This window comes from Labeo rohita, chromosome 22, assembly GCF_022985175.1.
Source record: "Labeo rohita strain BAU-BD-2019 chromosome 22, IGBB_LRoh.1.0, whole genome shotgun sequence".
NCBI classification, from domain to species: Eukaryota; Metazoa; Chordata; class Actinopteri; order Cypriniformes; family Cyprinidae; genus Labeo; species Labeo rohita.
In genome coordinates this window covers 36,099,975-36,124,698 of record NC_066890.1, presented here as the reverse complement: position 1 = coordinate 36,124,698, position 24,724 = coordinate 36,099,975, and the positions used below count along the sequence as shown (strand labels likewise).

Here is a 24,724-nt window from a genome sequence, read left to right as displayed (position 1 = left end):
TATATAAATTTAAATATTTACTACATTACTGGCAAATTATACAATTAAAATTAAAACATTTCATTCACATAATTCATACATAATTATATAAATTTAAATTAAATACTTTTTTTTTTACAATTTTAGTTTATTTTTAAAACATTTCAAATCTATAATATAAAACAACTAACAACTATTTGTAATAAAATTCTATTTAATTTAAATGAAGTCTAAGTCAAACATATTAATGATTAAAATTAAAAGACGTCATTAAATACATAATTATATACATTTAAATATTTACTCCATTTACTTTACATTATCAGCATGCAGTTAAAGACTAATATCTGTTGTTCACAAATTATTTTATTATTTATATTTTATTACATTTAAATAGAACAGAATTTAAAATTCTCATTGCATTAAGATTAAGTATAAAAAAACATTAAAAATGACATTAAAATGACATGAATTAATAAAAAATGTATTATTCAGTTAAATTATGTTGATTCATTTGTTATAAATTATAAAATATATTCAATATATACAATTAAATGCATTAACATTTAATATATCTTTATTAAATCAAAAGGTAAATAATAAATATTTTATTTTAGCTGTTTATTTAAAATGCATTTTTATTGATTTTAATAAGATTAAATATCAAAAAATATTTTTTAAAAATCACATTAAAATGAAATAAATTAAGAAACAAATTATTATTGCTATTAAAATGTAAATAATAAATAGCAATTATTAATTTGATTAAATTATTTCTATTAATTTGTTATAAATTGTAAAATATATTCAATAGATATAATTAAATACATTTACATTAAATATATCTTTATTAAATCAAAAGGTAAATAATAAATATTTTATTATTTTAAATGTTTTAATTAAACTTAAAAACTGCATTTTTATTGATTTTATTATCAAATAAATAATACAATACATATTTTTTAACATCAAACACTTATTCAACACTTATTAAACACTTAAATATAATCTTATATAATTTAGAATTATATTATAATTAAAATTTATATTTATAAAATATAATTTTTTTAAATTAAAAGAAATATTTTAAACAGTTAAACAAATGTAATATATTTTATTAATATATTTACTTTATTAAATATACTTTATGCATTAATAAATATATTTTAAAAATATTTTGTATATGGAAAAACTTTTAAATGACTTTTAAATGACTACTATTGAAATGAATGAATTCTAATTTAATAGAAATTTAACAGTGGCAGTTGGAACCAAGTTTGACTTTTATTTGCGTTGTTATTGATGCTGATATAAAAAAATATATATATTTAATTAAAATTCTCATTGAAATTAGATTAAATATAAATAAAATACATTTAAAATTACATTATTAATTAAACAGAATTCAATTAATTACAATTGCTATTATATTATTAAAATATAAATAAAATATTTATTAGTTCTATTTAATTATTTTTTATTAACTTATTAATTCTAAATTGCATTTAATAACTACAATTAAATACACTTACATTAAATATATTTTTATTAAATTAAAAGTTAAATAATGAACCAAGTTTGCTTTGTTATTAATGCTGATATAAAGCATCAGAAATAATTTGTTGTACAAACAGAAATCAAATATACACAACTCTAAATATTGTGTTTGCTGTGGGTTATTAACAAAAGAAAATCTCAATTTAAAATTATATAATTTATATATAATTTATATATATTTATATATAATTACTGTTCCACTCCACTCAATGACAAAACATTTTCAGGTTTTCCAAGATAATAAACCTACATATTGGCTTGATAAATCGCTAATAAAAGCATTGCAAACAATACTAATACTAACACACAATTTGCGCAAACAGAAGTTAAATCCACTCAAAAAAAAAAAAAAAAAAAAAAAAAGTCAATAAATCATTTAGTTGAGCTTTTTGTAAATTCCAGTTTAAACAGTTAATCAAGCAAACAAACAAAATGAGAAAAAACAAGTGTCAAACAAAAGGCAAACTGTTACGTAAACACAAACATCTGCGATTAAACGTTTACACAAATGTTTGAAGATTTATGTAAAACCTTCGATCCAGAGCGACTCCACGTGATTTAGGTTTAATGTGGAAAGACAAATGTTTACCTTTGCGTTCGGATCGTTTTTTGCGTCTTCTCTTGAACCTCCTGCGAACGAGGCAGTAATACGCGCCCATGCTCTGAGAGCAGCTCTGACTCTGAGCCATACCGCCGTACGTTAACCGCGAACACGCTCTTTCTCTGAAGTCAACTAGACGGAGGAGGAGAGCAGGACTGATGTGTTGTGGAGAGGGAGAGAGGGCTGACGGTGCTGTTATAGGGCTGACGGTGCGACGTAACCTGCTGTGAACTCTGATAGTCACTCCCTCATAATTACTGGCATTTCACACATCCGAAATGAGGTTTCGGCTTTTATTTAGTCAAATGCATTCACAACACCATTTACTTCCTCAACACACAACTGAACACTAATACCTGCTGTTCGCCAGTTCTTTTTATTAATAGCCACATTCTTATTACATTTAAATGAATAGATGATTCATTATTAATTCAAATTGATTATGTAATTATATGTAATTAATTTATTAAAATTAACTACATATCATTTAAATAAATTAAATAATTATTAAATGTCATTTTAATTTTATTATTTTTTTAAATGTAAACATTTTTTAAATATTTATATATACTTAAAATTAAAAACAATATTAACAGTATTGACATGCAACTTAAAACTATTCTTATTATTAATAGTCACATTTATGTATTCAATTTCAATAAAATTAAATAACTTAAAGTCCCCCTGTAGAGAAAATAAAATGTTTTATGTTGTTTATTTGTCTATGTGAAAATAATTTTCTCATGCCTTAAAACAGCTTGTGACAGAATGTAACTCTACCCCCCCTTGCCTCATTTACTATATGTGGATATATGAATATGCAAATTAGCCCCGCCCCATGCAGTCACACCAGCCAGAACCCCGTGATCCATTAACTGAACTGTAGTAAACGGGATATAATGGCGAAACACAGATAATGAATAATAAAACAGTTTTTACTAGCGGACAACTACAGTAGATACTGTAACATTTGTTAAAGTTACTTACTTGACGATGTTGTGCCCCCAAAATGCCTTGAAGACTCAAATGCAGCCTAGTTTTAGCCTCCAGACTACTTTTACACTGTTGCCGTGGGTTATTTTTTAAATTAGCGGTTAGTGTCTAGCGGTTGGGCTCTAATTACTGTTCTATATGCTCTTTTAAATGCTCTATTTAAAGGGGTCATCGGATGCTAAGTTCACTTTTACATGTTGTTTGAACATTAATGTGTGTTGGCAGTGTACGTACAAATCTACCCTATAATGATAAAAATCCATGCAGTGGTTTTTAATGAATCTGTAAAAATAATATCCCCTTTTTCAAATCGAGCCGTTCTCAGATGCCTGTCAGTGTGGCGTCACACCGACAGATGCTGCTCCCATGATAGTTGATTGACATGAGCGTCTTACCTCAGATCAGCTGTAACAGTCCAACCTCCATTGTTTCGATGCTGGAGCAGGGATGTAAGTTAGACAAGAATATCTCAGATTGAGCGATTGAGGTGTTGTGTTGCTGGATGTAATAATGAACATAGTGGTCGTCATTTACTCCCGACATCTGAGCCCTGAAGATGCAGTAGATTACGTTTGTTTGTGAATGGAATGCGCCTCCCGATCTACATATATCCGTCTATGTTCGCACGAATCATTCGTGATCCAGCTTCACTTACAGCAGAAGTGAGTATAAGGGTTTTTTTTTTTTATGAATCTTTGCGATCGCCTTTCCTTATAACGTGGTAGTTAGGAAGTTTAGCGGCTAAATGTGGCTAATGTAAACAAGACCGTCTAAAAATTCTAATGAAAATTAAATTAAATTAATTAATTAAATTAAATTCAAATGAAATTTCATGAGCTAACTAATTACAGTAATTCATATTTTTAGAACAAAATTTACCTTACAGTATCAACATGCAGCTTAAGACTAATACCTGTTGTTCACCAAATCTTCTTTTTTTATTAAATATAAATAAAATTGTATTTGAATCTTTTAAAATTCTCATTGTAATAAATTAACAAAATAAATTTGAAATGACATTATGAATTAAATTAAACTTTTTCATTGCATTAAAATATAAATAGAATATTTGTAATTTAAATTCAGTTATTTGTATTCATTTATTATAAATTCTAAAATAAATTCAATAAAACAGCATTAAAACTGAATAAATTTAAATTAAATATATGTGAATTAACTATTAACTAACGACATTAATTCTATTTTTGTTGTATAATTTTGTTGTAAATGTACATTAAATTTAAACGTGTTTAATGTTTATGTATTTAATTAAATATAAATAGGATATTTATTATTTAAAGTCAATTACTTTTATTCGTGAATTATAAAATATAAATTAATTAATAATACATTAATTAAAATTCAATATATTTCAATTAAATACATTTCCAATTAACCACTTTTTATGAATTCAAAATTAAAAATGTTTCAAAATGAATAATAAAAAATGATTATTCAAAATGAATAATTATTTTAATATTTACATTTTAATTAAATTAAAACTGCATTTGTTTTTACTGATTTTATTATAAAATTTATTTAAAAAATTAAATACTCTTTTTCATGACATAAAATATAAATAAATAATATATATAAATAAATGTAAATTAAAGTGTGTGTATTAAATATAAATTGGATATTTATTCCATATTTTATATTATTAAATACATTTAAATGAACCATTTTTGATTAATTCAAAAAGTAAATAATAAGCATTTTATTATTTACATTTTAATTAGAATTGCATTTATTTTTATTGATTTATTTTAGAAAATTAATACAAATTAATTCAATACTATTTTTCATTTCAGAAATACATTTTAACAAATGTTAAATTAATGAGCTAATTTTAAATCATTTTAATTTTATGAACATTTTTATTGAATTTATTCATTTTGTTATAAAAATAGTATATATAAAGTATATACAGAAAAGTTTTTAATGTTCATTTTGTTTTGAATGTGACCCAAAGTAATGTTCAAATGCCTCGGCATCAAATGAGTTATTAACCTTTAAATTAGACAGTACACAGCAACCTCCTTTTATACAAACACTTCACCTCACAATTACAAACCGGTTCATCCCCATAATACACTCCTAAAAACTAAACACAGAAAAGCATTTATACACTAAATTCTGTGGGTCCTTGCAATTACACGTACATAATTCAGTTTCTGATAAGTACATGTAAACAAACCGCACTAAACACATTCAATCCACAGACGCTTTTTGAAGCAGAACATGAGCAAGAGGTGAAGTCAGAGCACCTACAAACTGTGTTTAGCAAACCTCTGCTTCCCTCTAGTGGACATTTAGTATAACAACACCATATAATTAACTACACCATATATTTACCATCACCCAACTCAACAACAAAAGCAAAGTTATCAGAGCAACAGAATTGCTATATATTTGCAAAATAAGCTACATACGTGAAACCCACCTGAATGTTTAGCCACCTTTTCCTCACAAGCTTACAGTGTGCTTCAAAACCTGCCAAAAGAGAAGAGAGGTATCAGCACATTCATTGTTTATTTCCATATTTTCTAATCCTTGACTGAATAATTGTCCTATTTATGCATTTAACTTAAAAAATGATAGAAAAAACAAATGTTAAAAATGGAAATAAATCAAATTCAGGACCAAATTACACCAAGTTGTAGCTTTAAAGTGTTAGTCCGTGCATGAAGTAGCTAAAAGCTACCAAAAGATGGCGCTGTAAACTCAGTGTAAACATACGGTGAACTTCCCGCCAACTCGAACTCACGTCAAATCAGTCAGAACATTTATAGAGCTCTAATGCTCTTATTTACAACTATTTAATAAGAAAAAAACATGTAAATAATCAGATACAAATAAAGAAAACATAATATGTTCATAAACATTGTGCCTCTTTATGCATTCTGTACGACAAAATCTATCAGAGACGCTACCCAACGCTTTCATTAAGTCACGTCCTGCTGCGAAGCCCCGCCCATCGCGAAATTCTATTGGTTCAAAATCCTGCTCCTCATTCTGACTGGCTGCGATTTGAATTGCGCCACGCAGCATTTTGCTCTGAATGTGAACACAATTAAAGGAGAAGTCCACTTTCAGAACAACAATTCACAGATAATTTACTCACCCCCTTGTGATCCAAGATGTTCATGTCTTTCTGTCTTCAGTCGTAAAGAAATTATGTTTTTTGAGGGAAACATTTCAGGATTTTTCTCCATATAATGGACGTCTATGGTGCCCCCGATTTTGAACTTCCAAAATGTAGTTTAAATGCAGCTTCAAAAGGCTCTAAACGGTCCCAGCCGAAGAAGAAGGGTCTTATCTAGTGAAACGATCGGCCATTTTTTTCAGAAAATAAAAAATGTGTATACTTTTTAAGCACAAAAGCTTGTGTTGCACAGGCTCTGGGATGCGCGTTCACACTACGTACTGTTGAATCATGTCGAAAGGTCATGCGGAACCACAGACCCAGTGTTTACAAAGCGAACGTGCAAAGACTAACAAAGTGCAAGTAAGACAAACGCTGTTTACAAACAAAAAGCTACAACGATGTCGGACGATTCTGAAGTTGTAGGAGAAAATAAGATGGAGTTTTTCACCATACCCTACCTTTTTGAGCCGGTGTACACAGACGATGAACTTAGACGTGATTCGTAGTAGTGATGGGAAGTTCGGATCATTTTACCGACTCGGACCTTTGAGTCTCGTTCAGTAAAATGAACGAATCTTTTTTCCGAGTCATTTCGTTCATTTTAGCAAAATATAATTAAAATGTTACGTGTTACTTCCCTAACACATCTACTGCTTACACAAACATTGATCACACTACAAATAAGACAAAACTATAATGCTATAAGAAACAGAAAAGATTAATTCATTGTTTACCTGGGTCTTCAGTCTATGATTCGCTCACCTCACCTCTTATCTGATAAGTCTTCAGGTTTGAGTCATTCGTTCATTACATGACAGACCCATAAGATGAACGAACGACTCGAAACACCTGAAGACTCGAAACAGGTGAAATAATTCCAGTACAGAAACTAATAGACCAATTTGGAGTAGACGTCACAGTGATGTCATTTGCAGCTGCGGCACATAGTGGTTGCAGAAAAACACTGGTAACAAGTGGAGGTAAATGGGTAAACTCCATGAAATAAGAGGAAAAAAAATATTTTTGTGACTTTTGATGTCAAAATCGGAATGCAAATAATTTTTACACAATACTGTAGTCAAAGACGCCATTTGAAGCTAAACGCAGACGTTTAAACGGACATACCATGGATGAAAACTGCTATGATTACTCTACTTTTAAAGCATAAATTTGATTTAAACAATAGGTCTACATAATATTCACATATGCTGTTCATAGGGGACGTATTGTATTAGCTCTACAGTTACAGCATGACATATTATTTAAACCTAGTGCTATTAACATTTTTACATAACATTTTTTAATTTTATCTCACAATTCTGATTTTTGTTTCTCACAAATGCAAGTTTATATCTCCTAATTCGGACTTTATAACTCGATTTAACAAAACTAGTGAGTTTGTTAATTCTGAGGGGAAAAAGCAGTAGTAGAACGACGAGTTGTTTTTCCTCTAGATTTGTGGGATATAATCTCAGAATTGCGAAAATAAAATCAGAATTTTGAAATATAAAATCAAATTTACCTTTTTTATTCTTTTATTCCATGGCTCCATAGACTGCCAACTGAACCACCCATAAAAAAACGTCATCCCTGTTTCGGGTCTGTAAGACTATCCCATTATCTAACGCCAATTTCGGTGAATAACATTGCTTATGGCTGGCTGACAAGCTGTTGTAATATCCAAATAGCATTTTGAAAATGACATCTAATCAACATAATCTATACTCTTTTAAAATCTAAGTATTTTGTGCCGTATCCTTGTAATTCTCTAGCTGTAAAGGCGATCTCTCCGGGTTTTCTGCAACCATGCTGCGCGCGCATCCTGAATGTTTACAAACAGATAATTGGTCTATAGGATGTTGCGCACACTGTAAAAAACAATTTGTTGAGTCAACTTAAAATAATCTGTAACCTGGCTGCCTTAAAATTTTAGGTTCAGTCAACTCAAAAAAAAAGTTTATTCGACTCGAAATGTTAAATTATACTAAGTGACAACTTAGATATTTGAGTTGAATCAACTTAAAATTTTAAGGCAGCAGGGTAACAAATGATTTTAAGCTGACTCAACAAACTGTGTTTTATATTTTTTACAGTGCATGCGCGACTGAACGAATCACTCCCCGAGACGACTCGTTCTTCCCGAGTCACGGTAAAGATTCGTTCAAAATGAACGAAACGTTCAAGAACGACCCATCACTAATAGAACCTGTGCTACACAAGCTTTTGTGCTTAAAAAGTATACACATTTCTATTTATCAAAAAAAATGACCGATCGTTTCGCAAGATAAGACCCTTCTTCCTCGGCTGGGATCGTTTAGAGTCATTTGAAGCTGCATTTAAACTACATTTTGGAAGTTCAAAATTGGGGCACCAATGAAAATCCTGAAATGTTTTCCTCAAAAAAACATAATTTTTTTATGACTGAAGACAGAAAGACATGAACATCTTGGATGACAAGGGGGTGAGTACATTATTTGTAAGTTGTTGTTCTGGAAGTGGACTTCTCCTTTAAGTCAGGTCGTGCTGCGAAGCCCCTCCCATTGCGAAATTCTATTGGTTCAAAATCCTGCGCCTCATTCTGACTGGCTTCGATATGAATTGCGCCACGCAGCATTTTGCTTTGAACGTGAACACAATTAATCGCTTTAGTCAATAAACTTTTACGGTGATTTACCTTTAAAAACACATACGTTTAATCACCATGTTCTTTTAAATAATATATATCATATGTAGGTTAAAAAAGTAAAGGTTTGTAAAAGGACAATTATAATTTGAAAAAGAACTATTTGGGGATCTTGAGGTGAATCAGAGATGAAAACCTCAATGAAAAGCTTCAGTTATGATGGGATGCTGTTTGACAGTGTGGATTTGCTCTGTAAAGGATTCAGGATGACCTTGCATAAGCATTTTAGACCTAAAATAACAACATACACTGCATTAGCATCATGTATGAGCATTTTGTGTGGTGTTTCATTGTCTTGAACAGGAACTGAAGTCCTAGATCTGTCTCTTTTTTTTTTTTCAGACAGTCATCTGCATATGGAGTAGACATTAAAAAAAAACTTAAAAACGACTGATATGAAGAGACGTCTGTCACAGGCAATACAAACTGTTATTAGAGAAAACTGGACTTGAAATAAGAGACAATAAAATAATACTGAAACTAATATTGTCTTAGGAGGGGCTGAAAATGGTGCTAGCAAACATCCAAGACATTCTTGAAGGAAGAGTTTGTCAGTGACCCTCTGAGAGGAGTTAAAAACTCACACACAATGAAACAGCACCTGCTGTGATAAGAGCCCACATGTGTGAACACAAATACAAGTCCTGACATGACATTATTGACTAAATAAAGTACACATACTGTTCAGGAAACCATCCCTCCCGAATTGTGCTGAATTTCGTGATTTTTAAACACTGGTAAAATCTAAATGTTTGAGTGAGTTTAATAAAAGACTACCAGCCTATTACTCAACAAAGACAAAATAAAATACAAAATAAAAAATACAAATACTAAATAAAATAACTGAAATAATTAATAATGAATTAGTAAATAATAATAACAATAGCAAATTAAAATAAATTAATTTAAATTAAAATATAATAATAGTACAGAATACAAATACAAATAATAATTATATATATATATATATATATATATATATATATATATATACAATAAAATGACTGTACACAGTTTTCTTGCTTCAGTTTCCAAGGATACAAATTAAAAAATAAATTAAATAAAACATTAAAAAGTAGTGATGAAAAATAATTCAAATTTAAAAATTACAAATGGAAATACAATTAAATTAAAACAAATTTGAATTAATAAATAAATACATTTTAGGTTAGTTTTAGCATTGTTAATAAACAACTACCAGCTTAACAATAATGAAATTCAATGAAATAAAAAAATAAACATATAATAAAATGTCTAAAGAATATATGCAATATATAAAAATATATAAAATAACAAAAATGTAAATAAAATTAAATAAAAGTGTAAAATTAAAATAAAAGCTAAATGCTTGAGTGAGTCTTTGCACTGTTAATAAACAATTAATAGATGCACAATAACAAAATAAATGAAATTAAAAAATAAATAAAAAAACATTTATAAAATTATAAAATTATTCAAACTTAAAAAATAAAAATGGAAATAAAAATTAAAAACTTTTGAACGAATGAATGGATAAATAAATAAATATTCAATATTCAGTTTTAGCACCATTAATAAACAGCTACTAGTTGAACAATAATGACATAACATAATATAAAAAAACATATATAATATAAATATATAAAAATATATAAAAATATAAAACAACAACAACCTGTGTACAGTTTTGTTTTTTGAAGAAAACTTGTTTGTTGCTTTAGTTTCCAAAAATACAAATAAAAAAAAAATTAAATAAAACATATTTAAAAATAGTGATTAAAAATAATTCAAATTTTAAAAATTAAAAAGGAAATTAAATCAAATGAAAACTAATTTAAATTAATTCAGTTTTAATGAGTTTTAGCATTGTTAATAAACAGCTACCAGTTCAACAAAAATTAAATAAAAGGAAATTAAATAAAAAATATAAATATAAAATAATAAAATAACATCAAATTAAAACAAATTCTTTTAAATTAAAATATAAAAATAATAATCAACATCAAATTTAAAAAAATAATAATTTAAATAAATGCTAAATTAAATGTCATGTTAAATGTTAAAATGTCAAATTAAGTAGTAATAAAAAATAATAATACAAATAGAAATAAAAATGTGTAAAAATAAATTGAAATAAAACAAAGTGATCATATGAAAGAAATACTGGCTCATATGTACAAGACGATTTGACTAATTAAACAATTGATTCTTGAACTTGTGGATGCACATTACACCAACAAACGATTGGATATCTGTAAATGCAATAGTAATGGTAATAAACATTACCATTTACCTTGGGAAAATAGTGATAGAATATTACATACGTTAACATTAAACCACCATTAAAACACAATGAAACTATATCTCTTTCTGTCTCACACACACACGCAAACTTGTATTGCAGGCACGGCCCTGTTGAAATATTAAAAAGCTTTACCGTAGACCCTTAACATTAACATTACGTCACGGTCCCTTCATTAATTCATTAAACATCTGAGCTCATGAGACTAGACCTTCAGTCCCATATAAATCATTGACGCAGTTTGCATACATTTTGCATGCAAGCGCTTGTATCCGATCCCTGCATGGACTCAATTGGCTCTGAATCAATGTTTTCATAGAATATGAGGTTATTAACTGTTGCCATACATTTACAAAACAAAACACTAAAATGAGTCTCGGCTGCAAAGCCCACAGGAGGAAACGTTTCCAGCAAACGCCATTTACGGCTCGGCTCGGCACGGCAAACACGCAAATAATATTTTTAATGATTCCCCATCTAATCTCCTCAGGTTGTGCCGGCCGCCTTTTGTTTAACATTGACAATTAAAGCTAAAAATAAACACAGCAGTATCCCGCAGCTCCACTCTACGGTCGCAATTTAACTGCGCAAAACACACAAAGGCCCGTTTACGAGACGAATACAAGCTGAAAACAACGTCTAATTAAACAAAAGAGGTTTTTGTTTCCAAATTAAAATGTAACATCAAAAGCCACGTCAAATAAAATCACAGCGGACTGTGGAAACATAGTATTATAAAATGAAATATTAGCAGTTGAATGTACACACCTGTGTATGCACACTGTGATGTTATATTAAAAATGAAAATGAACCTTTTTTCTGAAAAGAAAAAATACTTGTTCATTGCTTCAGTTTCTAAGAAGAATAAAAAGTTATAAATATATATACATTATTTTTATAATTAATATATTAAAAATAATTTGAAGCATTACAAATAGTCATGAAAAATAATTCAAATGTAAAAAATGGAAATTAAATAAAAATGTAAACAAACTTGATATTTTGATAATTAAATTTTATATATATTGACATTTTAAAATAATATTTAAAAAGTATTACAAATATTCATGAAAAATAATTTAATTATAAAAAATAAAAATGGGAATTGAATAGAATATACAACTTCTACATTTCTATATATATATAATTATAAAAATGGCAATTAAATAAAAAGAAAACTAGTCTGAACATATGTATTAATTAATATGTTTAAATTCATTTTAAAAGTATTACAAATAGTGATGAAAAATAATTAGAATATATATATATATATATATATAAAATACATATAAAACAAGAATTATTTATAAATATATAGAATTAATAGAATTAATAAAAAGTATTACAAATAGTGACGAAAATAAAAATTACAAGAATAAAATGCCAATTAAATGATAAATAAAAAATTGAAGATATAATAATTAAAATGTTAAAAGGTATTATTTATGTATAATATTAATTAAAATATTACAAATAATTTTAAAAGTACTACAAATAGTGATGAATAAAAATAATTAGTTTAAAAATAAGAAATGGCAATTAAATAAAAATGAAACTAATTTGAATATATATATATATATATATATATATATATATATATATATATATATATATATATATATATATATATATATGAACAATAAATTAAAATGAAAAAATATTATATTATAAATTATTATAAATTAATATATTTACAACTAATTTTAAAAGTATTACAAATAGTAAAATATATTAATATAATAAAAACCATTTAAAAAGTGTTATACTATAAATTATACTACTTATACTACTATACTACTATAAGTTATACTATATATATATAACTACTTTATAAGTATTACAAATAGTTTAACATTTATTAAATTAACATGTAAAATTACATATATGTATGTATGTATGTATATATATATATATATATATATATATATATATATATATATGCATTTTTATTTTGAAACTTTATTTTCCATTGCTATTTTGAACACTAAATGTGTTCAGAAATATTGAAATAATGTTAAAGTATTACAACTTGTGATGAAAAATAATTAAAATTCAAAACATTAAATAGAAAATGAAACAAATTTGAATAGAGTTAAATTATATTTTTTATTTATTGCTTCTTGTTTATTGCTTCTAAGAAAAAAACCCTGTACTCAAACTGATGAAAGATCATTAAAATTCAAAAAATAAAAATAAAATTAAAAAGAAAATAAAACAAATTTAAATAGAGCATCTAAGAAAAAAAAACACTTTTATAAACTTTTATAAAAGCACACGCTTATCTAATGTAAATAAATAAATTAATTAATTTAATATTACATTTAATTGTAATAATATGTAAAAAAATATTTTCTTAATTAAACAGGTCTTCTATAAACACCAATTACTCAACTAGACACTTAAAAAAGTGCATTTTTGCACATCCTTATTATAAACCGGGGAAAGCAAGCTCGAAAACAAATGTCAAAAAAGTGGTCTGACCTGCTCTGCAGAAATCAAATTAAAATGTTCCCGTTGAATAAGTTCACCGAGTCCCCACGACTCTAATGGGCTCGAATCTGCAACGGGACGAACTAATGTTTCCCTCTGTCAGCTGCAAATGAGTCTCATTCGTCAGAGGACAATTGTCTCACAATGAATAAGATATTAATACCCCCTAACGACACATAGTTAACAGTTTACTTCAAAATCATACACACACATATATACATATTAGTCTCAATTAAACAGCCACTCACAGAAACAGACCTAGAACGACGCATTTACATGTCTCTTTCTGTCTTAAGGTCCCACAAATCTTGTGTAATCCGTCTTTACTCAACTCTCAGCTCTCGAAAACCTCATTCATTCGCTGGCAGAAACACTGTACAGATGGGGCCGCCTGACAGAAGATCATTAAAGCGGTGGATTAAGCGTTTTTCTCTCTCGTAAAGCACTCAGTAAAGATCAATGCTTCAGTGGAAACACACAACTGGAAGCCACTACTATTTTATATAATTCAACCCACGGATTAGACAGAAATTGGACGGAATTACTTGTATATCTTAATAACTAAAGAAAGCTGTCTGTTAGCATTAGCATTCCCATTCCCCTCAACGACAGTTGCTTAAAATTTAAAACTTTCATATGAAGTTTGACATATTTGATACAGGAAACCTATAAACTCAATATAACAACAACAGTGTAAAATACCAACACTTTACCGAACGAGTGCCTCTCACGCAAACCCATGAGGTGAAAAACGATGATTCACGCTTCGTGACCTGATGATTCAGCTAGAGACGCTTCATCTGTCTTTGCTAACAGCTGGCTCGTGACTCAGAAAAAGAGGGGAACTATAAATTCACCTCATCATGAGGAGAAGAGCCACTTCAACACAAAGCTAAATGCTAAACATCCACCTGCTCAGTTTTATGTTGATGTTGTTCAGATCATCTGCCTCTGCTTGATTCATTAGGTTCAGTTAATGGTTTGGCTGGTAACAGAGCCTGTTTAATTAGATGCTGAAACCATGTTCTGCACCTATTACCTATTGTATTCCAGAAAAGCACAGTATACTTTCAGAGCAAACTGTATGGTACAAAATGCAATATGCTTAACCTATTTTCAATGTGAAAAATCAACTACAAGCATCTTGGATGACCTGAGGGTGAGTATATTTTCAGCCAATTTTCATTTTTGGTTAAACTATTCCTTTAAAGGGATAGCTCATCCAAAAATGAAACTTACCCCATGATTTACTCACCCTTAAGCCATCCTAGGTGTATATGACTTTCTTCTTTCAGACGAATACAATCAAAGTTATATTAAAAAAAGTTCTGGCTCTTTCAAGCTTTATAATGGAAGTGAATGGCTGTTGAGATTTCGAAGGCCAACAAAGTGCATCCATCTATCATAAAAAGTACTCCACACAGCTCTGCGGAGTTAATAAAGGCCTTCTGAAGTGAATCGATGCATTTGTGTAAGAAAAATATCCTGATTTAAAACTTTATAAACTGTAATCTCTAAAAAATGCTGTGTTAAAAACAACCCAACTTGGGTTATTTGGCAACCCAGCGCTGGGTAAATATTGGACAGAACACATGCTGGGTTATTTTGACCCAGCTGGTTGGGTTAAATGTTTTTACCAAACATGCTGGGTTATTTTATTTAAGTCAACTACCGTTTAAAAATTATTATATTGCTGGTTTAAAATGGACTGGAACTTATTAAAAAACACAACAGCAATAATCAAAAAATGAACATTTATTATTAAGCAGGAACACATGGACAAAATAATAGACAAATTGAATTTATTTGGGTGAATACAGCGTAGTTTACAATATTAAATATATTTAAGCTTGTTTAACAAGCATTTTAGACATTAAAATTAAAATTCTACTTTTAAATGTTAGATTTTGTTGTGTATTCAACCGTTCTCTTCACTTTTTACTGAAATAGCGCTAATTCCCGTGACGGTGTGTCGCCAAAATCTGAGCTGGTGAAGGGCTGCCGTTCGCTGGGTTAACTGTGAACTTCAGACCGCGGCCTAGTGTTTCACTCATAGCTGAAAGATGCCGTGAGTGACCCCAAAAACTAATAAAATGTATACAAACCTCTGTTTCACTAAAGAAGTGCACCGGTCTCTCTTGTAGAGGACTCAAAAAGCCAGCACTCTGACTGTAACTCAGCAGCCGGGTTGTTTCATCAGAGACAGGCTTAACCCAGCAGTTGGGTAGAAAATAAAATAACCCAGCATTAAAAATGATGTAGCGACTTAGTTACAGAAAAACTACCCAGCACCTGGGTGAAAAAATATTAAAAAATTAACCCAATAAAATGACCCAACAATTTGAACCCAGTATTTGGGGTAAAAAATAACCCAGCACCTGGGTAAAAATATTAAAAATAATCCAATAAAATGACCCAACGGGCTGAACCCAGAATTTGGGTTAAAAAATAACCCAGCATTTTTTAGAGTGTAGGACTCAAAAAGCCCACGTTCTGATTGTAACTCAGCAGCTGGGTTGTTTTATCAGAGACAGGATTAACCTAGTGGTTGGGTAGAAAAACTACCCAGCACCTGGGTAAAAAATAACCCAATAAAATGACCCAACAAGTTGAACCCAGCATTTGGGATAAAAAATAACCCAGCACCTGGGTAAAAATGTTAAAAATAACCAAATAAAATGACCCAATGGGCTGAATCCAGCATTTGGGTAAAAAAAATAAATAAATAACCCAGCATTTTTTAGAGTGTAGCTTCCACTAATTGTGGTACGCGCATTCACGAGAAAGTGCCTGTCCAGCGGATGACGTAGGAAGTAGGTGAACACGGTGACGAACCCAGAAGCGCAGAGGACAGAGCAAAACAAAACACCGGTCACAAATTAAAAGTACATAACGAGGCTTTGTAAAGAAAAATGTCGGAGGATTTCGATATAAGCCAAGAGGAGACTGGTTTTCCCTAGTTGTAAACAAAACTTGGTTCTCACAAGACTAACATACTCTCACTGGAGCTTACATTATGTCTCCGTCCTACGTCAGCCACTGGAACGCCACTCTCTCATGAACATGTACGACTGTTAGCGGAAGCTAGAAATTATGGTTTAGAAAGTTTAAATATGGATATTTTTCTTACACAAACGCATTCGCTTCAGATGGCCTTTTTTAACCCTCTGGATGCATGCTCTGTATGAATGAGTATAATTTGTAAAATATGAATGAATGGCACAGATGTACAAAACGTATTTTATAGGGTCTTAAAAATGTCATTTTTGTTCAAGTTTTAAGAAATTGCTGTTAAAATTGTGTAGATTTCATGATTTCAGTTAATCAGACATGCTTTTTTATTTAGATTTTTTAATGTAACTATTAAAATAGAGTCTAGAAAAAATGAAAATGGAAAAAACAGAATCCAGAAAAACTACAACGGAAATAAATTAGGAAAAAAATAATACACGACAGTTAGCGGAAGCTAGAGATTACAGTTTAAAAAGTTTTAAAATGGATATTTTTCTTACACAAACACATTCACTCTAGAAGGTCTTTATTAACCTCCGGAGCCATGTGGAGCACTTTTTATGATGAATGGATGCACTTTATTGGACTTCAAAATCTTCAAAACAGCCTTTCACTGCCATTATAAAGCTTGGAAATGCCAGGACATTTTTTAATCTAACTACTGTATTAATCTAAAAAGAAAGTCATGTACACTTGGGATGGCTTGAGGGTGAGTAAATCATGGGGTCATTTTCATTTTTTCAAATAATGAGCCATTGAGATGTTTAAAATCATGGTTGATATCACTTCATGTTCATTTGGCAAGTCAGACACAATGCAGTCTGGGATACAATATCCAGTGTAGGATGTTCTGGTTGCCAAATGCACTTTTAACAATTGCTGTATACAATCCAAGTGTTCTATGTGCACGAAAAATAAGCAAAAACAGTAGCTCAAAGTCCTAAACTCAAAAAGCTAAATTACAATCAGGCTGGGATATCTGTATTTTTAGTAAACCAAGTCTTGCATCACTAAAAGATTTTCAATATAAACCCAAAAGATGTTTATAAAATGACATATAACAATATGAACTGGATATGAAAACTAAAAAAAAAGACTCACCAGTAAGCTCGTAATAAGATTGCAGCATAAGAGAACAGCAAACACATGGGTAGATACTAATTGTCAAACAGGTAGAGTGAACCAGGAAGAGGAAACCAACAAATGAAACAAAATAGAGCTTTTCAAAATAAAAGACATGCATAAGCCCATGTTAAGCGGTCATAAAAAGTTTTTTAATAGTATTTTAATATTTAATAGTTAAGAACAATGGGTAGGTTCACTTTAGGATAAACCAGAGGCTAGTAAACCTACATCACTATAAAAAAGACTACAAGACACTGATGTGAAGATGTTATTGAATAGTATAGTTTGTAAAATTTGTTAATATCTTCATCAGGGCAGCATTAAATAATAAATAATTAATTATGAATAAATAATGTGTTATTTATTAATTTACTTACTTAAACTAAAAAATATAAATAATAATTGTTACATTAAATAAAAAAAAATATGTGCCTATTTTTTATTATTTTGCTACATAAAAGCAGATTTTGCACAGAGTATGGGTACCGCTGCGCTCCTAATTTACTGAGCCATGATTTTAAAGCGGCTTAAGCACTGATCTATATAACTTAATATAATATTATAATGTTCTGTATTATACATCTGTGGGCTTAAGTGCAATTTGTAATATGGAAATAGAGAACTTTAGTATATTCCCATCGTGTTCGATGTAAAGCGGGCTGCTGCTCAGCAATTCACTAAGATCATCTAACCAAAGCCTCCTAAATGCAATTTCTCTTAAAGAGCTCTTATGAAAGATCAAGGTTTGGCAAACTGCCCGATCTCTGGCTTAAATGTGCTAAGAATGACAGTCAAAACTATCAAAGCCAGATCACCGCGCTTCGCAACCAACCAGGAGCTGATGAAGATCTTGTTATACGCATCCAACATTTAAAGTCTATAATATTACTAAAACTTTTCAAATGTTTCGATCTCCATCTCTCGGTTTGACTTTTGATTGTGTATTTAGTTTTTTTGCCTTCATTTTAGTCAAACCAGGCTCAATTCCACATCTTCGCGCACCTCATTTTTTACTTGCAGAATTCATACTCGCCCGGGCAAGCGGCTTTGATTGTTTTTCCTTAAACAAACTATGATTGGAATCCAAACAAAACGAGCAAAGCCATTTTCAGCATCAGTTTAGAACAGCGGCAGAGGTTTATTTCTAAAAAAAAGTGTATTGATCACAACTAGTGCCTTTAAATTAATGTGCCCCTATATTATATGCAACTATATATAATAATATATAGTTGAAAAAATTTAAATGTATGATTTGTAATTAAATAATAATGCACAAAGCATTTTTAAAAATAAAAAATATTTGATTTGTAATTAATATTATCATTTGTAAAAATTGTAATTTAATATTATCATTTGTAAATTTGTAATTTAATTTTATATATTTTATATAGACATATATTATATATACTTAAAATGGCATAATTCACACATAAAAATTTGTATTTATATAAAAAATATTTTATTTAAAAACATTAAATCATATTTATTTATACAAATGTGACCCTGGATCACAAAACCAGTCATAAGTGTCATTTTTTCAAAATTGAGATTTATACGTCATATTAAAGCTGGATAAATAAGCTTTTCATTAATATATGTATAGTTTGTTAGGATGGGACAATATTTGACCGAAATACAACTATTTAAAAATCAGGAATCTGAGGGTGCAAAAAAATCTAAATATTGAGAAAACTGCCTTTAAAGTTCTTCAAATAGTGTTCTTAACAATGTATATGACTAATCAAAAATGAAGTTTTCATACATTTACAGTAGGAATTTTACAAAATATCTTCATGGAACATGATCTTTACTTAATTTCCTAATGATTTTTGCCATAAAAGAAAAATCAATAATTTTGACCCATACAATGTATTTTTTGCTATAGCTACAAATAAACCCCAGCGACTTAAGACTGGTTTTGTGGTCCAGGGTCACAAATATTTATATAAATATTCAAAACTATTAATATATAAAATATTTATTTTAAATAAATAAATAATCATTTATTTATTTATTGTAAATAAAATATTTATTTAGTTGGTTAGTTAGTGTAATTAAACAACCGAAAGCAACATCAGACACAATTTTCACCGTGACACACATGATATATTTTCTAAATGCTAAATTATTAATGCTATAATTGAAAAAAAAAAAAAAATATATATATATCTTATTTTCATATTTATGGACGCCACTTGCTGAGTTAAATCGCTGACTGTTTAAAAAAGATGCTTAAGCATGCTAGATTATTTTGCATTTCAATCCATTTGTAAATAAATAAATAAATAAATATTATTTTGTATTTTTTATTTTTAATTCTAATTATAATGCACAATAAATAAAAAATGTAAAAATATATATTATTATTATTATTTTTGTAAATTTGTGTATATATGTATATGTATATATGTATAATTACAAAATTACAAATCGTAAATTAATTTAAATTAATATCATAATGTTATGTCCAATATTATTATCATTAGTAGTATTATTTTTGTTATTAAATGTACTATTTAAAATACACCACAACTTAAAACAACAGCATGCAAGATCTCAGAAATACATGTGTGTTAAAGGAAAAGGCCAACTGCTGGTCCTCATGAGAGACAAAAGCAGTTGGGACAGATGCTCCTTTGACTTGGGTGTCCAAAATCTCATCAGTCATTCCTGGTCCACCACACATTTGGTAGCAAGTCAGTTTCCACACAAAATATAATGAAATTACAACACAAAACATAATCAACCACATCAGTAAGGTTATCATATGTGAAGCTCGTGGACCACTGGATGCTGAACTGTAGATACCGGACTATTCATTAATATTCATCCCTATTTATTTGATGCACGGATCTTGTAGTATTAATAAAACACACGATAATGTAGATTAAAAGCACTGAATATATCATTTTGTATGTGAATGAGTGTGAACATTACTCACAGTGCGATGCTGTGCTGATAGATATCCCGGGCTGAGGTGAATCCTGAGGAACAAAAAGCGTCCAATGAACACCACAAAATCAAAGGTAAATACCAAAAGAGAGATAAATGCCTAGAAGAATATGTTGGAAAGCAGGCGTGTGGATTTTCTCGACACCCGTTGATTTAACACGCGCGGAGCATCAGCGCAGATCACACCGCGACTCATTTAATTATGCGCGTTTGCATCTGTGATACGAATACAGTGATGTAACGGAGTATTAACCGATGCGGAAACCTGATTGGGCAGGAGGTGGGCGGGCTCTTCCATTCTCTGTCGTTTTATTGGTGGATCAGAGCGTGACAGGCTAAATTCTAGCGCTGATTGGACAGAGCACGGTCGTAGGGTTTCATTTATACGCTAAACTTACAGAGGCGTAAAACTACTACCTCAACATCAGAGAGAAAAAAATGTTTAGATGATAAGATGATAAGACTGTGTATGCATTATGTGTCATTTATTTTATTTTTATGCACAACACAATTATACGTAAACCATTATGGATATCTATCATAGTTAAAGATACATAGATACATCCCAGTTTTTTAGGTCATTACCTACATGTTTTATCTCCTCTCACAATCCTCTTTCTAAACTGGACGATTTATTTATTTATTTATTTTTTCTGTTACAGTACACTTTCTCTCTTTCCGTTTTAATATTTTAGATTTTTTTTGTTTTGTTTTGTTTTTGCATTCTTAAAAATCTGATATATTTTATATACACACACATATGTAAAATATACTCAAAATGGCATCATTTATACATGGGACATTAAGATGTCCACGTCAAAACAAATTTAGAAAACACACAGAAAGCTCCATAAAAAGCATAAAGTAAGAGTACCAAGTCCCAAGTGTCTACTTTTAAGGTTTCAGATAAGTTTTTGGTGAATAAAATAAAAATTAAAATAAAAACCTCAAAACTGTGTTGAAATAATGTTACATTGTCATTCAGTGTAACACAATATTTATGTAAACATTCAAACAACATGCTTATGCTGACTTGTACATATTAAAATATATCAAAGAATAAGGGAATGTATTAAATTTTATTGTGTTTTAAATTAGCAAAAAAATCTTACTGACAAATGGGCAAAACCTAGAACAGTGGCTAATTTTTAAAATGTCAAATTTCAGCTAATTAGTATTTGGGGCAAAAGTAATTCATCTTTTTATATGTCATAAATTTATTTTGTTGTAAATATGCCTGACAAGATTGCTACACTGAAACATTTTAGTGGGTGCCTTCTGTAAATTAGGGAAAATGCATGATTTTTTTATTTTTTGCTCAGAAAAACAAAAACAAAAATGCAATTAAATTAAACAGAAAACATTTATTTATTTATTTTGGAAAAACAACAACAATTTAAAGCAGTATTACACTTATTGTTTTTATGCTTAAGCCCTTTTTCATCTTTGACCAATATAAATATTTGTATTTATATATAAAATAATATTTGATATTATTTCAGTACATTTAAATCATATTATGTTTATTCATTCATCCAAATGTTTAGTTATTTATATATAAAATATATATTGTAGATAAAAATACTTATTTAGCTATTTAGTTCGTGATTAACCAACCAAAAGTAAGACCAGACACAATTTTCACATTTTCATTCCATGACACAAATTATTTATTTTCATGCAAAACTGGAATTCTAAAAAATATTTTAAAATAAACAAATTAATTAATAACACATAATTATATAAACAAATGCATACATAAATAAATAATTAAATAAATAAATAATTAATGCTAAATTCTAAATTTTATAAATAAATATTTTTATAATGCATTTAAGACTGTTGATAAAGGTTAATAAAATGATGAATGATCTCTAAAAGAGATAAATAAATAATACATAAGATGAAGAATTTTTATTACTATTATTTTACATTTAAATAAAAAATAAAACCACAGTTAAAATAAAATGTATAGACAAATAAACTTTCTAATACATAAATCTGAGACTGTTGATAAAAACTAATAAAATAAATGATCGTCTAAAAGAGATAAATAAATAAATAAATAAATAGCACATCATTATTATTATTTTATATTTAAAGACAAATATAAAATGTATAGATAAATATTTTTATAATGCATAAACCTGAGACTGTTGATAAAGACTAATTATGAATGATCGTCTAAAAGAGATAAATAAATAATCATTATTATTATTTTATATTTAAACAACACATTATTTTTATTATTATTTTACATTTAAATAAAAATATTTAATTTTTATAAATATATAAATATTTTTATAATGCATTACTTTGAGACTGTTGATAAAGACAACACTAATGAACGGAGGCTTTTTGTGTTCCTGACCCCGTGTGTGTGTGACTCACTCATATGAGGGGGGACTGGGGTGCGCCTGCGTCGCTTTTGGTTAAGCGTCCGACCCGCTGAAGGATGAAGAGGATGAAGAGGACTCGAGGAGGAATCAGAGCGCGGGCACGCGAGCACCGGCCGCCTCCATAGACTGACGCATATTGCTTTATATAACAGCCGAGTTTAATTTCAGAAACGCTGCAAGACTTTGAGACCAAAATTAAGCCTTCTTTATGTGGCATTAAGACTAAAAATTGCATTACTATAATAGTATTTATTCGCATAACCGTATAAAAATAGTGCTACCGTATTTCAAAGTGGGAGAATTAATAACCGTGTTTAGCTGTCATGAAAAATAATCTCACAACGAGGAAAAAAAAAGTCATATTCCATGTTCACATTTATCATTTCTTTCTTTTGGGTGTAAATTATTGCCCAGTACATATTCTTAGCAGATTTTGAGAGATTCACTAATATTCATCGAGATTCATAACTCAACTCATAATCAGTTGTATTCATTTTAACCTGGCTATAGTACATGCAACACTTACCTTTCCATGTTACACTTTTAATATAGAATATGAATCTTTTTCATACGTTACATGACGTTAAATTGAATATTATAAAGCATGACTCTCTTTAAACGCGTAAGATAAATATTGTAATTAACACTGACCAGATTCAGAAATAAGATAGACAGATAGACAGATAGACAGATAGATAGATAGATAGATAGATAGATAGATAGATAGATAGATAGATAGATAAAACAAAACACATATCCACCTTCTTTTTCTGTAAGAGCGGGCACGGCCATTTGTAAATAAAGCTTCCGGTATCATCTGCGTCTAGCTATTTTTAACTGTACAAAACGCTTGTTTTGAGGCTTTATATTGCAAACTGGTGTGTCTTATTATATTACTTTAATATATTATCTCAATTATGAACACACTGGTTTGTAGTGCAAACAGTTTTACCCTTTACTGCACATTGTTATTGTTCTCGGCTAATGAACCGGAAGTCTCAAACGTTCACAGAAAACCGCTTTCTTGGAAAATGAGGATTTATCATGAGGTATGTAATGTTTTTCTAACTTTATATATTTTTTAACATATTACTTATATGCAGAATTACACTTGGAAACAATTCAACACAATTTATTGTGCGGAGTAAGTCAAAATAGAGGGTTTGCGTTTACCTCAGTTTGGTCAGTTACCCGGATGCGTGGCCATACTAGCGATACTCGGATGTAAACAACAGCATTGATAGCAGGTTAATGTACTACCGAATACATTTTTCTGCTAATTTATGCCGTTTAAACCATGGAAAACTCATGTGGAAGCTGCTAAATTATATAAAGAAGGACTTGGTAAGCAGGAAAGGGCGCAATATTTTGACAAACTAATGTTTATAGGTGGTAAAGATACGTACAAGCAGTGTTAATTAAGATATCAGCCTAATATTTCACCTACCTGACCGGAAATGATAAGAACAAACACGAATGTTGTGGAAATCCTGGTTCAGTTTGA

General features: G+C 29.2%; 1 protein-coding gene across 5 annotated transcripts in view; it reads right to left on the bottom strand.

Moving 5' to 3' along the window:
• adarb1a (adenosine deaminase RNA specific B1a) overlaps positions 1-21,023 on the bottom strand; it is a 44,631-nt gene extending 23,608 nt beyond the window's left edge. The window contains exons 1-3 of one of the 5 annotated variants that reach the window (XM_051094905.1): positions 20,811-21,023; positions 5,574-5,623; positions 3,526-3,680 (exon numbers count right to left, since the gene is read on the bottom strand). Coding sequence is in view for 1 of the 5 variants with exons in the window: in XM_051094901.1 (XP_050950858.1) it covers positions 2,126-2,225 (100 nt within the window). In the remaining 4 variants the exon portion in view is untranslated. Of the gene's footprint in view, positions 1-2,125; positions 2,357-3,525; positions 3,681-5,573; positions 5,624-17,845; positions 17,915-20,810 lie in introns of those variants that run through there. The other 4 variants (XM_051094906.1, XM_051094903.1, XM_051094904.1 and 1 more) reach the window with 4 other exon arrangements.
• Positions 21,024-24,724: the final 3,701 nt, after the last annotated feature.